Below are 17,025 nucleotides of genomic sequence, written 5' to 3' on the forward strand. Positions count from 1 at the left end.
ATAGTACCCCTTACTCTATTTTTATTTTGAGTACAAGCTTAGTTTACCATAATTCACAAAACAATACAGATGAATCAACTAAAGTTATAATTTTATTTATATAGAGAGTAAAGTAATATGTCAAGTCAGATGCTATTCATTAAAATGAAACTGAGATGCACTGTTTATTTAAAAAGTAAACTTTGATTCTCATATCTTCAATTTATTTGAATATAGGGACCACAAGGACTACCTGGTAATGCTGGACTTCCTGGAGAGATGGGTGTGGAGGTAACATTTTGTGATTCATTCTAATCTTTGGTTCAACACGTTTTACAAAATAAAGTGAATTAAATATATTAAGTATATGTGATGAAGAATAATTTTATGGCATTTTCTTTTATAAATAGAAAACAAAACCTAAAACTATAAATGGCAGAAATAATCAATGTGCAGAGACAATTTCATACATACAAAATTCTCCTCTAAGAACAAAAAGTGAATGAAGATTTCCCTTCACTGATGAGAATTGACTTGACAGCTCTTCATTCTAAGAGGCAACATCTTTTAGAGAATGGGGAGTTTGGAAGTCACCCTATTTACTATATCATTTGAAATAACAAGCTACATTTATTATAATTATGAAATCCAATCATTTCATTTCTGTTTCTTACTCTGGTAGTAAAGCTATAGATTACCCCACTTCCCTGGCATCTGGGAAAATGCTCTTCCTCTCTTCCTCACTTTATCTTCTCATTAGCCTTTCTCAGACTCATATGAAACTGCCCCTCCACTTCCTTGGTTTTGCCAACTGAGTACCAATGTCACCATGAAAGCTGTAACTCATGCCTCTCTTTTTACACCACTTATTGATGTCCTAGTGGCACTTTATGTATTCACCTAGGTAGTCCACTAACATCTCAGATGCAAAATCTGTGCACTGTTATTCTTTTTCTATACATGAAGCCCATCACTTTCCTAATCTTCAGTTTTCATGAGCATCTCACTGAAAGATCCCGTAGTCACCCTAAGCTGCTCCTACTTCACCCTCTCCTTATCTTTTCCCTTTAAATAAGCCCTTGCTGCCTTATAGCTATCCTTCCCTCTTCAGGTCTACTGCAAAAGCAATTCTGCCACCTTCATGCCGTGGCTCCTCCAACTCCCTCAGACCCTCAGCTACTCATCTCCAGTTTGTCTTTATTACATCATTCTTGAGATTCTTTAAGAGTTGAATAACCTTTACAATAAACATCCATTTCCTTTTTAAATTTTTTCTATAAATTTTATTATAAAAAACCTGCAAATAAAAAAACACACCAAAATTAACCAATTTTTAACACAATAATGTTCTATATGGTCTACTTCTGCACACCTGTTCTATTCTTTATAAAATTTTATTCTGCTGCTAGGCTTGGAAACCTAGTTCCCCTTCCTTGACTATGCCATGCCTCTTACTGTACACTTATCTGGAGATGTAAGAATGCATTTAAGGTCACTGATTCCTTTACAAGCTAATAATCTATTCAGAGTATAGTCAACATCAACAATCATTATATTGCAATGGGTTAGGGTCAGTAATACAAATATTGGCAGTGAAATAAGGGAGCAAAGAAATTGCTGCTTTACCCCTACCTGGGGGAGGAGAAAAACAAGAATATAAAAAAGTGAGATTGACTTGGAGAGATAAGCATACAAGGGACATAACCTAAACATAATAAAGGTAATATACAGCATGCCAATAGCCAACATCAAATTAAATGAAGAGAAACTCAAAGCAATTTCACTAAATCAGGATCAAAGCTGTCCACTCATTCCATATCTTGTCAATATAGTATTTGAAGTTCTAGTTAGAGCAACAAGACAACTAAAGGAGATCAAGGGGATACAAAATGGAAGGGAGGAAGTCAAAGTATCTTTATTTGCAGACGATATGATAGAGAACTCCCACAGCTGATAAACACCTTCAGCAAAGTGGCTGAATACAAGATTAACTCAGAAAAGTCAGTAGCCCTTCTATATACAAATGATGAACTGGTGGAAAAAGAAACCAGGGAAACAGAGCTCTTCACAATAGCCTTAAATAATGTAAAATATCTTGGTATAACTCTAACTAAGCAAGTGAAAGATCTGTATGACAAGAACTTCAAGTCTTTGAAGAAAGAAATTGGACAAGACAGCAGAAGATGAAAAGATCTCCCATTCACATGGATTGGTAAGATTAACATAGTAAAAATTACTGTCTTATCAAAAGCAACCTACAGATTCAATCCCTATCAAAATCCCAACACAATTCTTAACATATCTAGAAAGAACAATACTCAACTTCATATGAAAAAAAACAAAAAAAAACAAGGATAGCTAAAACAATCCTGTACAATAAAAAAACTTCAGAGCCATCACTATCCCTGATTTCAAGCTGTACTACAGAGCTATGGTAATAAAAACTGCATAATATTGGCATAAAACAGACAGATTTATCATTGGAATTGTAAATCCACACACCTATGGATGCCTGATTTTTGACATAGAAACCAAAATTATACAATGGAAAAACAAAAGTATCTTCAGCAAATGGTGCTGGTCTAACTGGATGTTGGCATGTAGAAGAATGCAAATAAATTCATCCATATCTATTACCCTGGACAAAACTCAAGTTCAACTGGATCAAATACCTCAACATAAAACCAAAGACACTGAACTTGATAGAAGAGAAAGTGGGGAATAGTCTTGAACACATTAACACAGGAGACAACTTTCTGAACAGAACACCAATAGCATAGGCACTAAGACTGACAATTAAAAAATGGGACCTCATGAAACTGATAAGCTCCTGTAAGGCAAAGGAAATCACAACAGGACAAAATGACAGCCTACAGAATGGGAAAAGATCTTCACCAACCCCACATCTGACAGAGAGCTAATTTAAAAAATATATAAAGAACTCGGGGAAACTAGACACCAAAGAACTAAATAATCCAGTTAAAATATTAGGTACAGATCTAAACAGAGAATTCTTAAGAGAAGAATTTCAAATGGCAGAGAAACATTTAAAGAAATGTTCAACATCCTTAGCCATCAGGGGAATGCAAATCAAAATGACTCTGAGATTCCTTACACCTGTCAGAATGGCCATGATCAAAAACACAAGTGACAGCTCATGCTCGAGAGGATGTGGAACAAGGGGAACACTCCTTCATTGCTGGTAGGAGTGCAGACTTGTACAGCCACTTTGGAAATCAATATGGTGATTTCTCAGAAAATTGGGAATTGATCTACCTCGAGACCCAATTATATCACTCTTGGGCATATACCGAAAGGATGCTCCATCATAACACAAGGACACTTGCTCACCTATGTTCATAGCAGCTGTATTTAAAATAGCCAGAACCTAGAAACAACTCAGATGTCCCTCAACCTAAGAATGGATAAAGAAAACATGGTACATGTATACAATGGAGTATTACTCAGGTGTTAAATAACAATGACATCATGAAATTTGCAGGCAAATGAATGGAACTAGAAAATATCATCCTGAGTGAGGTAACCCAAACTCAGAAAGACAAGTATGGTATATATTCACTTATAAGTGGATATTATCTGTAAAGTAAAAGATAACCATGCTATAAACTACAGAACCATAGAAGGTAAGTAACAAGGAGGAATCAAGGGGAACCCTTGGATCTCCCTGGGAAGGGGAAATAGAACAGATTTCGAGGGTAGACTTGGGGTGGGTGGTGATGGGAACAGGAGGGGGATTAAAGGGGAAGAGTACTAGAAGAGATGACTAAAAAGGGGGAATTTCAGGGTATGTTTCTAGTGCAATAGAAACTCCCAGGAATCTACAAGGGTGACCTCAGCTAAGACTCCTAGCAGTAGGGAATATGTAGCCTGAACTAGCCATGTCCTGTAACCAGGCAAGACTTCCAGTGGAGGGATTGGGACATCAACCCAGCCACATAACCTTGGACCTACAATTTGTCCTGCCTACAAGATGTGCTGGGATAAAGGTGGTGCAGAAATTGTGGGAGTAGCCAACAACCAATGACTGGTCCAGCCTGAGACCCATGCCACGAGAGTGAATCTACCCGACACTGCCTGCAGCACCAGGACCCAGAGGCTGGAGAGCCCAGAGACCTAGGATAGAACCAAACACAACTAGCAAAAACAAAAGTCAGTGAAATTATTCCTAATGATATTCTGCTATACTCATTGATTGGTATTTAACCCAATTGTCATCACAGAGGCTTCATTCAGTAACTGATGAAAACCTACAACCAAACATTAGGCAGAACTCAGGGAATCTTTTGGAAGAGGGGGATGAAGGATTATAGGATCCAGAGGGGTCAAGGACAGCGCAAGAAAACTCACAGAATCAACTAACCTGGGCTCATAGGGGCTCACAGAGACTGAACTGACAACCAGGGAGTCTGCATGAGACTGACCTAGGCTCTCTGCATATATGTGAGAGTTGTGTAGTTTGGTCCTTTTGTGGGACTCCTAACAATGGGAGTGGGGGCTGTCTCTGACTCTTTTGCTGGCCTCTAGGACCCTATTCCTTATACTGGGTTGCCTTGTCCAGCCTTAATACAAGGGGAGGTGTCCAGCCTTACTGTAACTTGATATGATGTGTTTGGTTGATATCCATGGGAGGCCTGCCTTTTCTGAATAGAAACAGAGGAGGGGTGGATGGGAGGAGAGGGGGGGAGGGGAAACTGCAGTCAGGATGTAAAAAAAAATAATAATAATTTTAAAAATCATTTAAAGAAAAAAGAGAGATTGAAAGAATAAAAACGGAGCTTTAGTGATAAGAGAAAGGGCAATACAGATGAAAGAATCCCAGGAAGGCAGGTGGTACTAGGGAGAACCTTAGACTGTGGAGCTGTGTGGAATATTTGATGCTTACTGTCAAAAGGGAATAGTGACTGATTAGAGAAAAACCATGAAAAGTCTCCTGACTCCATTAAAGAGCTTGAACATTTTACCTTGGGCTATTATAAGTCATTATATAAACAAGACAGAGGTGAAATCAGAACCATATTTTGGAAAAATAACCTTAGCAGCTGAATGAGAAATGTTTTTCAGCAAATATAAGTAAGGACAGATCTAAGTATTAAAAGGTTATTGAAATGTCACAGTGGTGCAGCCTGAGAACCAGTGAGCTCCAGGAATGCTTGAGCTGTGGTGTGAGACCCTGTCTGAAAGAAAGCAAGGAAGAGAGAAAGGGGGAGGGAGAAAGGGGGAAGGGAGAGAGGGAGGAAGGGAGGAGAGGAGGGAGGGAGAGAGGGAGGGGAGGAGGGTAGAAGGAGCGAAGGAGGCTGGCGAACTGAAGTGATGGATGGTCACACACAGACACTTGTCACCTAAATTCCACAGCTTCTTCAGATGTGGACTTTGAAAAGCAAAGCAGAAAGGGAAATCGTTCTGACATTTCTAGGTTACGTGACAGATGTGTCAGTACTTTGTCCTGAGTCGGGAAGACAGCTGTGAGGGAGCAAAGGTCACAATCTGCTTGTCCACCCAAAGCTAAAGCATACAAACGGCAGTGTAGCTAGAGTTTTCCTGCCTGGCCCACAGTCAGGACAAATCTCTGTCACCCACCAGTCCCACAGCCGCTCAGACCCGACCAAGTAAACACAGAGACTTATATTGGTTACAAACTGTATGGCCATGGCAGGCTTCTTGCTAACTGTTCTTACAGCTTAAATTAATCCATTTCCATAAATCTATACCTTGCCACATGGCTTGTGGCTTACCGGCACCTTCACATGCGGCTTGTCATGGTGGTGGCTGGCAGTGTCTCTCTCACCCAGCTTCCTGTTCTCTCAATTCTTCTCTCTGTTAGTCCCGCCTATACTTCCTGCCTGGGCACTGGCCAATCAGTGATTTATTAATTGACCAATCAGCAACACATTTGACATACAGACCGTCCCACAGCACAGCAGGGCTGGCTTAGATCTGACCTAGAGATGATGTTATGGCCAGTACTGTGCACATCCCAAACCTGAAGAAAACACAGAGTGCCAAACCTCACAGCTTGAATGTTTAAGAGAGTAGATAAGATTCTGTTGTAATAAGGATGTGAAGTGTGACTAGTGGTCTAAGGAAAACAGTGGTTTGAACAGTGGTTGGAGGTGGTGGGAGAGATGCCCCCTGGCAAGTAAAAGATGAGATGTGCCTCGCTCTGAGGCAGACCAAGGAGGACTCTGACTTTGATAACACTTGAACACTGAAGCGTGCTTATGTGGCTAGCAGCATTTACATATTCTGTGGCTTCCACGGATTTGCACAGTTTCATGAGGTAGATCCAGTTATTCCCCCCATTTTACAGATGGAGAAACTAAGGCTTGCAATTAGGAAAGAGCACTCGCAAGGAGTAATGTCAATCTCAGATCCAAACATAGGCACTCTGCCTCCTCATTCTCGGTCATGAGCATAGACACCAAGGAACCAAAAAAAAAAAAAAAAAAACAACAACCAAAAACCTAATTTTCTCTAAGCGGTGGAAATGGGCTTTTCATTGTCTGCCCATCTCTTCTATTGTGTGTATATTTTTTATTTTATTTTACTTTGAAAAAATAGTAAATGTGGATTGCAAGGGCCTTATAAAAAAGAACAACTAAACCTCCTCTCTTCAAAAATACTATTTAATAATGAGAACAAAATCTTAATTTCTAATAATTATAAAAAGAGTCCAATCTGTGCATCAGAAATATTGAAGAATTTCTGAAAAGAAATAGAGAAGAGTAGAAAAGTGGGGCAGGGAGAAGGCACACAGTTCCACTCTAAGCTAAAGAGCTGTCGGCCATTGTTAGCTTCAGGGAGGAGAGACAGTTTTCTCCAAGATTATTGCCCTCAGTAAGTAAACCACTCTCCAATAAAAGACTGATCATCTAAGAACATTTGGGCAGAACTAATTGGTCTTGGAGGATTCTTTCTTTAAAAATGTGTAGGTGTGTGTTTGGGGGTGGTGAATAGGGAAAGCATTGGGAGAGATGGGATGAATATGATCACATATATACAATACTCTCAACGGACTACAAAAGGATGGAAGGGTAGCATGAATAAAGAAGAAGACTGGGGGACACAAGGATGAAAAAACACGGCTGATACCCCTGGGAGGCACAAATCACACAACAGCAGCTGTTGAAGCTTCAGACCATGAAAGAACCAAAGATTGCAAGACAGTGTATATTTTCAAGGTCAAAATAATCAAAAGGTCGCCCAACAAAGCTAGACTCACCAAGAAAGAAGACTGGAAAAATAATTCAGTATATACATCTCCTTTTCAGTGTGACAACTTTATCATTAATTCATACAGTATATTTTATTTTTTAAAAATGAAAAAATTAATTGATCTCAAGGAAGCAGGTTTCAATAGGCACAAGGGGAAGGGATGTGATGCTCAAAAAGCAAGGAAACATCTTTGAATCTGGGAATAGATAACTCGAAGCTATAGGAAATAGATCATCTCATATCCTCTAAGGTCTCAAAGGTGAAAGATTGGGGGAGAAATTTCTTCATTGTCTTGGTTTCAAGTGAAGCTCTTTTTGACATTTGAATTGTTAAAGAATCCCAGAAAAAAATCCTGTCTGAAGTGTTGAGGTGTGTGTGTGGAGGTAGCCAAAACCCTCTCCGGCACACAGACTCTTACCTTTGAGCTGAAAAGCAAACCATTTTCTTATGGGGTTTGTACAGCCTTTGTAACATGTCAAATCATCCTCTTTCAGGGACTTCCAGGCACTGAGGGAGAATCTGGCCTGCAAGGTGAACCAGGTGCTAAGGTAACCACGCAAAGTGTAAGAGAGGGACATCTCTAACATAACACCCACACTGGCCCCAGTTTGACAAACACCATTTTTTTAGAGGGGGCAAGGTTGAGTCAGGGTCTCACTGTGTTGTCCTGGCTGTCCTGGAACTCACTATGTAGAGCAGGCTGGCCTCAAACTCACAGAGATCCACCATCTTCCTCCCGAGTACTAGGACTAAAGGAGTTCGGCACCATACCCAGTGACAAAACCATCTTGAAGGCAGATGGAGGGCATCAGAACAGAAGTACTTTGGATGATATCCCTTATAATTTGTACTCTGTGGTTAGGAGAGCAACTTGAGTGGAAAAAAAAAAAAGCTTCTTCTGCCCTTTGTCTCTTCAGGGAGATGTTGGACCTACTGGCAGCCCTGGAGCAGCTGGGGAGTCTGGGTCACGTGTGAGTACCTACAATAAACAAACAATGTACTGAGCCACTTCTTTGGGGAGACTCAAAATTTAACTGCCCTAGACACATCAAAAAGTAGAGTAATAAGCCTTTCAAATGCACCACAAAATGTTTCATGAATGTAGAAACTACACACTAAACCCTATTTGCACTCTAAGTTAGGTGATTTTTCTCAAAACCAGGTGTGCTCTGAAGAGCCTTCCAAAAATGTGTGGTCATGTGGTTATTGCTTAGCGTTGCATGAAGAAGAAATTCACAAATCATTGATCAACACATCAGGACATTTTTTTAACCTAACAGACAGATGAAAGATTGAAATGCAATGTGTGTTTTAAAACCACCCCAGAGCCTAATGAGATGCAAGGAAATTTTTATGAGTAGTTGTAATTTGACATCTTGGAAAAGTTATGAAAATATAGACAGGCTTTAAGCCATGGTAAGATTTTTTTTTTCAAAATAACAATGTTAAAGACAATTTTTAAAAATCTTTGTTCACTAACAGATAAAGTAGGGAGATTTATTTTTGTACCCGGTTTGTTGATTTGCATTTTCCTTTTGTGGGGGTGAGTAGTAGGGATCAGCTTAATACAGGGCAGGGGTCATTAATGGGAGTGATGTTGTACTATTAATTAGCACTAATTAATTCACTTTAACTTAGTTATAAAGACAACAACACTGCCTTAGCAGCTTCATAAGCTATAGTCTGCATTTTCACAAGTTTCGTATCTAAAAGGCAGCTTATTGATATGCCTTGGCCATAATCTTTGTCTCTCTGAAGGGAGAAAATACAGAAACTGAAAGTCTGGTATAATGATCATGGCTGAAGTTTGTTATATTACCCATGTAACATGTTCATTATATCAAGGAGCTGTATTTCATGTGATGACAGTGTTTACATTCCTTGATGTCAGAAGCACGTTCTAGCTATATTAATTTCCAGACTCCAGATATATATGTTACCTGCAATTATCTAAAATGTATTAGTATTCTAGAGGCACATTGTATCTGAATTTACAGCCCTGACTATCTTAGGTACCTCCAGAGCTCTTCCAGGCAAGTCAAATCATGCTTATTACACTGTCAGGTCTTCTTCAGAGATAAGGTTGAAGTAGAAATGGACGACTATAAACCAACTACTTCCTACACCTTCTGGGGACAAAATGTAAAATAAGATCAATGAGATAGCCAAGAACTTAATCTTACTTTTTCTGCTACAAAATAAAACAGGGTGAACCAGGAGCTCCCGGAGAAGAAGGTCTCCAAGGAAAAGATGGATTGAAGGTAAACTTTATATATTGAGACAATGTCTCATGTGTCCTAGGCTAGTCTCAAATTCACAATATATCCTGAGGATGACTCAAACTTTGGGTCCTCCTGCCACTACCTCCCAAGTTCTGGTATTATAGGTTTTATTCAGTTCTGGAGATCAACCCCCCAGGCATAGTATGTGCTTGACAAACACTGTAGCAACTGGGCTACATCCCCAGCCCCAAGCTATCATTTTAAATGGAATATTTAAAATATCAGGCATAACTACTTTTGTGTGTCAAATAAAAATATGCTTATTACAGGACATAATTATTTCACCGCATTCTTCAAAATAAACCCTTTTCCTTGGTTTCCAGGGGGCTCCAGGAGGAAGCGGACTTCCTGGAGAGGATGGAGACAAAGGAGAGATGGGCTTACCAGGAACAACAGGGCCCTGGGGTAGAGCAGGTCAAACGGGTCTTCCAGTAAGTACTGATGCGTTCACTTAACTCCGTGCCACGTGTGCAGGTAAACACATGGTCGCATGCCACACACACACACATACACACACACACATATGCATGCATGCACAGGCAATGCATATGCACATGCACACACATGCATACACACATATGCACATGCACACACACACACACACACATACATTGACCTTTTATATCTACAGGGTGACTGGAGATGTTGAGCTGTGTCTTAAATTAATGACAAAGCAAGACTACCAGTTGTCCTCAGATGCAAAAGGGGAAAGACATTTTTTTAATAAACAGTTGAACTTCTGTCATATAGCTTTTGTTGGGGGAGAATCTTCTGTTGTCTCAGACTTAGTTTGTATAAATAGTCTGTATCTTTGTTCATAGAGCCCATGTTCTTGTTATAGAATAACATCTTAGCCCCCAGATTAAGAGTCTTTGTAAGCATGGTATACTACCAATACCAGCTCCTAAATTATATTGCTTTAAAGGAAATCATAAATTGTATAGTCAAAAAAAGTTCTCGCCTTGAGACAAATGTAAGATGTGAATAACGGGAGCAGTTTCGGGGGGTATTTGTGACACTCTTCCATGTAAGTGTTCCAGTCTCCGGGGTGGTGTTTGACTAAAGCTTCACTGTTGCCTCTTGTCTGATATGTCTAAGCAAGGGAGATTATCTTTTTTTTTTACTTCTCGAAGTTTTCTTGACTTTAGAGACTGTTCTTTTCTTGGTAGAAGAATCCCTACGATTCTACTAAACAACAAGAAAGGATTTCTCTCTCCTCTGCGCACTGGCAATCTTCATCCTTTTACAGACTCAAAGCGAACTTCGGGCTGTGGAAGACTTCTCCCTGGAAAATAACTCTTGAACAGCACAGCTCTGTCTTCCACTCTCTCATTAACCACATTCCTCTGGGCTCCAGTATTTCCACGTGAGGGCTCTGTAAAGAGTGAGGAACTAGCCGCAGGTGAATTAACCATGCAGACAGGCTGCAAGCAGAGCAGGGATTTATAAAGTTGGTCATCATTATGTATTATTCCTGCGTGTCTCTTCATTGGCTCCGAACCTCCAGATCAATAATGTCTTGTCAGTGGTGTGCCCCTGCCCCAGTCAGCTCAGCTCAGTTTGTCTCGCCAAGCTGAAAGTGCTATCTTGAAAACCATGACAAGTGCCATAAATGAAGCTCTAACTGGCTATCTCATCACTCACAACTATCCACCTCTGCAATTCCTTTAGTAACAGTGAAAACAATGCTATAATGTAATTAACGTAATATAATAAAACAGATATCCTCTTCAAATAATAGGTGATGGCCCAAGCATATTTCTAACTGGCATTTAAAGAACGAGGGTAAAGGGGCTGGAGAGATGGCTCAGCAGTTAATAGTTCTTGCTGTTCTTGCAGAGGACCTAGGCTTAGTTCCCAGGACCCACATGGAAGCTCATAACCATTCTCTGTAACTCCTGTAACTCTCTGTAACTTCTGATCTCTGCAGGCACTAGGCATGCATGTAATGTGCATATGTATATGCAGGCAAAACACTTATGTACATAAATTGGTTAATTGATTACAGAAAAAAGAAGGTGGATAAAGCAGAAACATCACTGTGTTTAAATATCAGCACGTGGAGATTATTCCCTCCAGTTTTAGCATCATAATAAGTTGCCTATTTCTCTTCTGCCCTGACATCTCATCACAGCACACACAAGGCCTTAAGGATCCTCCCTGAGGTTAAGCAACTTGAACTCACTCACCTCCTCTCAAAGAATCCTCCTGACAGTCTATCTATGTTATTATTCCTCATTTCACCAGAAAACAAAAATTTAGACTCACAATACAGCAGCAGATGCCAAAGCAATTCATTGTTCTCTGATTTCAGCATCCCCATCGTCATTGAAATACTCACTTTGGGTCCTGGTTTTACCTTCCTAGGGCTCTCGATAGTTTTCATCATTTTTAGAGAATTCGTTTTCCCATTAGCACCAGGGCTGGACCTGTAAAGAAGCAAAATAGTCAGTGCCAGGAAATTGGGATTCCTGCTCGTTCTTGACAAATGGATGTTCTTCAGGGCTGGGCATGTCGCTTAGAGATAAAGCATTTGTTTAGTATCACAGGTGGCTCTTTCTCCAGCTTGTGCATGCACACACTCACAATGTGTTTGTCCATATGTATATGTATATATGTGTGTATATGTTTATATAGAGAGACATATATAAAGATTATATGTGTGTATCTCCAGTAACTTACACTTCAGCATGGACTCTTAAACAACTAGCTTGAACAGAGAACGTAGGAAAGATGGATCTAAGCACACCACAGCACAGCATCTGCAGGGACTCTGAGGATGATGCCATGTGACAGCTGGGGATGGGGAGAACAGAGATGGAACAGAGGCTCCAAACAGAGCATGGAAAATGATAAACACAGATCCCATCTGCGTCCTAATGTCTCCCAGGACCGATTCTGCCCAGTACACATCTTTGTTACTTTTTTTTTAGCAACAACACATGTGGGTTTCTTTTTTATTCTTTTTGTTGTTCTCTTTGGAATTTTAAATGCCTTTCAGCTTATAAACTCAATAAAAATACCGTGGCATATTTTTTTCAAAAGAATTTTATGATCCAAGGAACTATTGCTTAATCACTCAGCCTGATGTTGGTTTTATTTTGCACTTTTAAAATTATTCCTTGGGCAATGTCACAAAGATGCTACCTCGATTTCTACAAAATAAGGAAAAGAATGTAAGAAAATCACTTTTTTTTTTTTTTCAAAAAAAGAAGCCCTTCATTGTGGAAGACTGAGAATGAGATCTGTGTTGAGGAAGTACAGGAAAACATCAATTGACAAATTCAAAATCCAAGCTATTGCTTCTCTGGGCAGAAGAGAAAGCATGCATATTTTATGTATGAATTCTATTCTAAAATGCTCGATTGCCTGAATGCGTATCTCTACTAGAGAAGAAACATCTGTCTAACTTATGGTCTGTCATCCACAGCTGAAGATTCTACCACAATGGTATCTCAGCTCTAAACACATGTGGAGCTATGAATTCCAAAGTGGAGCATATTAAAATGAGATTATGTTGTTTTATTCTTTTAGTGCAAAATTCAATTAGACTTGTTGAAATATGCTTTTTTGATCTGCTTAAGTTAGAATAAGAGTTTCCTTGGAAACCCTGAAAAACAAATTGATCAGAAATTTTGGATTGGTGGTATTAAGTGACATTCAGGGGTAAAGAATATCTGACTCTTATCATGTAAGTGTTTTTCTGTGACTATGGGGTTAAGGTTTTGTTCTGAATTGCTTTAGTCTAAGCATCATAGATATGGAAACCCTGCTCTGCCTACTGTTTTCAAACCACTGGTCCCCCACTCAAGAGCTGCATTTCTGGGCAAGCCAGTCTGTCTTACACGGTATATATCCACTACATGAATGGCAGGCTGAAGCTGTGCAGAAATTCCCAATGTGGCTGTTAACTTAACATGGCTTTGTTTCTGCTATTCCTACTTCCATCAGAAAAGACCCCCATTCCATTGCTTAACATGTAGCTTCTGCATAGATTTCCTTTGGAAGAGAAGGCTCTGTGGCATTAAAACAGCATTCATTTGGGCTGGAGAGCTGACTCACCAGTTAAGAGCATAACTGCTCTTGCAGAAGACTGAAGTTCAGTCCCCATGTCAGGCAGCTTACATCCACCTGTAACTGTAGCTCCAGGGGGTCTGATACTTTGGACTTCAGGAGACATCTATACTCACATGCACGTACCTACATACACACACATACACGTAACTATAATTAAAAGTGTAATCTTTAAAAAGCAACATTCACTTGGATTTCTAATGTTTTATCCAGCCTTTCAAAGCATGATTCTACAAAACACATATGTCCAGACAGTTTCTGGTACTTTTTGTGATTCTAGAATTCTGTTAAGAATTGGCCATACAGAGTGGAAAATAGGAGTAGTGAGGTCCACAATCAAAACTGTAGTCAGTGAATGAGAGATCAATATAGACTATAGTAATGCAATGATATCAGTAAGTTCATAGCAAAAAATGTGAAGTTTAAACATATAAATGGATAGTGTCATTAATAACAGATTAAGAGTAGGAAAGAAAATTAGTTAAGGATTGTGTTCTAATAATTTCTGTTGCTATAATAAAATACCCTACCCAAAAGCAACTTACGAAAAAAAAGACTTATTTAGCTCACAACTCTAGGTTACATCATGGGGGGAATCAAGGACTTGGTTACATCCACAGTTAAAGGCAGAGAGAATAAACTCAATAAACTTGCTTGCTGGCTTACTTGCTTATGCTCAGCTAGGTTCCTTCATTCTTATGCAGTTCAGGGCCACCTGCCTAGGGGATGTGCTACCCACAGGGGGCTAGGTCTTCTCATATCAGTTAAGGCCAACAAGACATGCCCACAGGCTAACATGATCTAGACGATTCTTCAACTGATTCTCTCCTCCCAGAAGATTCTAGGTTATGCCAGGTTGACAGTTAAAACTAACATCACAGATAGAAACCATAACCTGCTGGATCAATTAACACCTTCTTTGAACAGGGGTTGACTGAGCTCAGATCTGGAGTATTAAAAAGCATCCATCATTCCAAGAACTGAAAGAAGATCCTTTGTGAGTGGTAGAGCATCAGGGGCCATGAGGTGGAGGTGAGTCAGCTGAACCAGACAGCAGACACAGCAAAATGAACAGTCAGGGGTTTGTTTCTTGTTTTCCTTAAATTTGAAGGAATAGGTAGGAAGCAGAACATGTGGGGCTTCTAAAGCCAGAGTAAGGAATGCAGATTTGATTCAGAGTGGATGAGAGAACATTGAAAGTTTTGGTGAGAATCACTTCATAATTTCCACATTTGTTTAACATTGTCTAATACCATGAGCTATCAAGGAATAAACTCAAGGAAACAAACAAAATGCATTGAATGAGAAATGCATGTGATGCACTAAGGCAAATCCAGGATGGGGAAAGTGATCTTTTAAAGAAGTATGCTAGAGCGTGGATCCACTGGTGTGCAAAGACTTAAGCCGCACACTTCCTCTCACTACAGAGAAGCTCCTAAGCCTGAATACAAAAGCTCTAACTGTAAAAGCCTTAGAGGAAAGTGGGGAGTGAATCCTCATGGCTGTGGGATAGGCAGGCACTTCTTAGGTAAAGCTTTAAGAAAGACCATAGACACTGACAAAAAGATAATGGACTCCATTAAAAATAAGCGTTTTGTACAATATAAATTGATACAATCCTCATACCATAAATAAACTTGTTTAAAGAAAAGCAGCCCTTCTAAAAATCAAAGTAACTACTCTCATGAAACTTCAAATAATCAAGATGGAATCTCAAGTTGGCCTATTATTTCACCACTCAAAATCAAGATGACTTCTGTATCAACACAACATATATTAAATATAGACAGGAAGTGCACATGGGATGGCTTGTGGGTAAGAACACTCACTGCACAAGCATGAGACCTGGGTTCAAAACCCCAGCATCCTTGTAAAAAGCTGTAACCCCAACCCTATGAGGGACAGAAGGATCTCTGGGGCTAAAATTTAGAGTCAGTGAGAGTCACTTCATCCTTCCCCACCCCTTCTCGCTCTGCCTTGTGGAGATCTATAATTCTGTTCACTGCCTCTATGTCATATTAATATCCCTCTACCCTCTAGTAGAAGCCTTAAGGTAACAGTATCTCCCTCCACACAGGAGAGGCTTGGGTGCTGGTACTCCAGACTGAACTTGTAAATTGTTGAAAAATGAAGAAAAGGAAAATAGAACCATCCTCTCTTAAGACACCCCCGCCCCGGGCACATGAACTCTTAAGATTGAAAAAGGGTGAAGTCCTGGTATTAACATAGGCAAAAGAGGAAGATATTTTAATGATGTTTCAAAGTATTGCTCCATTTCAGTAGAGATGGGAGGACTAGGAGAGACCGGGCTTAGGGGTGGGAGGAAGGGATTTGGGAGTTGAGTTTGAGGTCATAAAGTTTGAGATGATTGTTAGAAATTCAAGAAGAGATGTCATTGGGTAGCATGATCTGGGCAGCCTTAATTTAGGAATTGTGAGGATACAGGTGGTATTTGACAGCATGGGGATTGGGGAGACCACATAAGGGGGTAAAAGAGAAGAGGCCTCTCCAGTATTAAAAGGTGCACAGAGGAGGAGACAGCTTCATCTTAGATGTAAGTGGAAAACCAGGGAGGCATGTCACAATGAAAACAAAGGCTTTAAAAAGTTCTAAGTATGAGAAAAATGTTTCAAATAAAATCACCTTTGGATTTGGCTCCCTGAGGTCAGTTTCAGTGGTGGGAACAAAAGGCCGGCTGAAGAGAGATGAGAGATTAGATCAACAATCAGAAGGATGAGCACAACTTTCAAAAAGTTTTGTTATAAGGGGAGAAAACCAGAAAAACGGTTCTGGAAAACTTCAGGAGTAAATAAATGAATGTGTGATGAATGAATGAACGGAGGGAGGGAGAGGGGGGAGAGAAAGGGAGAGATGGAAGCTTGAGGATTCTTCCAAGAAGCTTTAAACCTATATTAATGGAGTTGGGGGTGACCCGTTCAGTGGAAATACTGTTAGCACAGTCAGAGAGTGGGCTCCTTCAGAGGGATGGGTCTTGGGTAAGTGAGTAGGCCTGGGATCCAGAGCATAAGCGAGGAGCCGGCCTCCCCCAGGGATGGACCCCATTTCTCTGTCAGAGAAAGGAGGCAGAAGCTGCGCGTGAATAAACAGCAGGTGTAGGTCAGGTCAGAGAAGATAACTTCAACTCCTAATTTGATTGCTGCTGTATCTTAATGAGCTCTGAGTCAAGGTTGCTAACTTGAAAATGAGGTGAGAATGGAGGTTTAAAAATAGAGATGAGTGCGCAATTTATCTTAGAGAAACACCTCAGTCAGAGGTTGTTATCCACGTCAGCACCTTCATTTAATCATGCACTGCAGACCCACACATTGTAAGTACTCCCATAAACAAGCGAGGCCCCAAATGCACTCTTGTTGACAGGTGGTGTCACGCAGATATGTGAATTTACTTCACCTCAAAGTATTGATGCGCCTAAAAGGTTTGTGAGTTCCCTCATGTG

At 40.0% G+C, this 17,025-nt stretch overlaps 1 protein-coding gene across 1 annotated transcript in view; it reads left to right on the forward strand.

Moving 5' to 3' along the window:
* Col24a1 (collagen type XXIV alpha 1 chain) overlaps window positions 1-17,025 on the forward strand; it is a 293,451-nt gene that overhangs the window by 165,124 nt on the left and 111,302 nt on the right. The window contains exons 33-37 of the mRNA XM_059266384.1: window positions 217-270; window positions 7,707-7,760; window positions 8,130-8,183; window positions 9,420-9,473; window positions 9,818-9,925. Coding sequence (XP_059122367.1) covers window positions 217-270; window positions 7,707-7,760; window positions 8,130-8,183; window positions 9,420-9,473; window positions 9,818-9,925 — 324 coding nt within the window. The remainder of the gene's footprint in view (window positions 1-216; window positions 271-7,706; window positions 7,761-8,129; window positions 8,184-9,419; window positions 9,474-9,817; window positions 9,926-17,025) is intronic.

This window comes from Peromyscus eremicus, chromosome 6, assembly GCF_949786415.1.
Source record: "Peromyscus eremicus chromosome 6, PerEre_H2_v1, whole genome shotgun sequence".
Classification (NCBI taxonomy): domain Eukaryota; kingdom Metazoa; phylum Chordata; class Mammalia; order Rodentia; family Cricetidae; genus Peromyscus; species Peromyscus eremicus.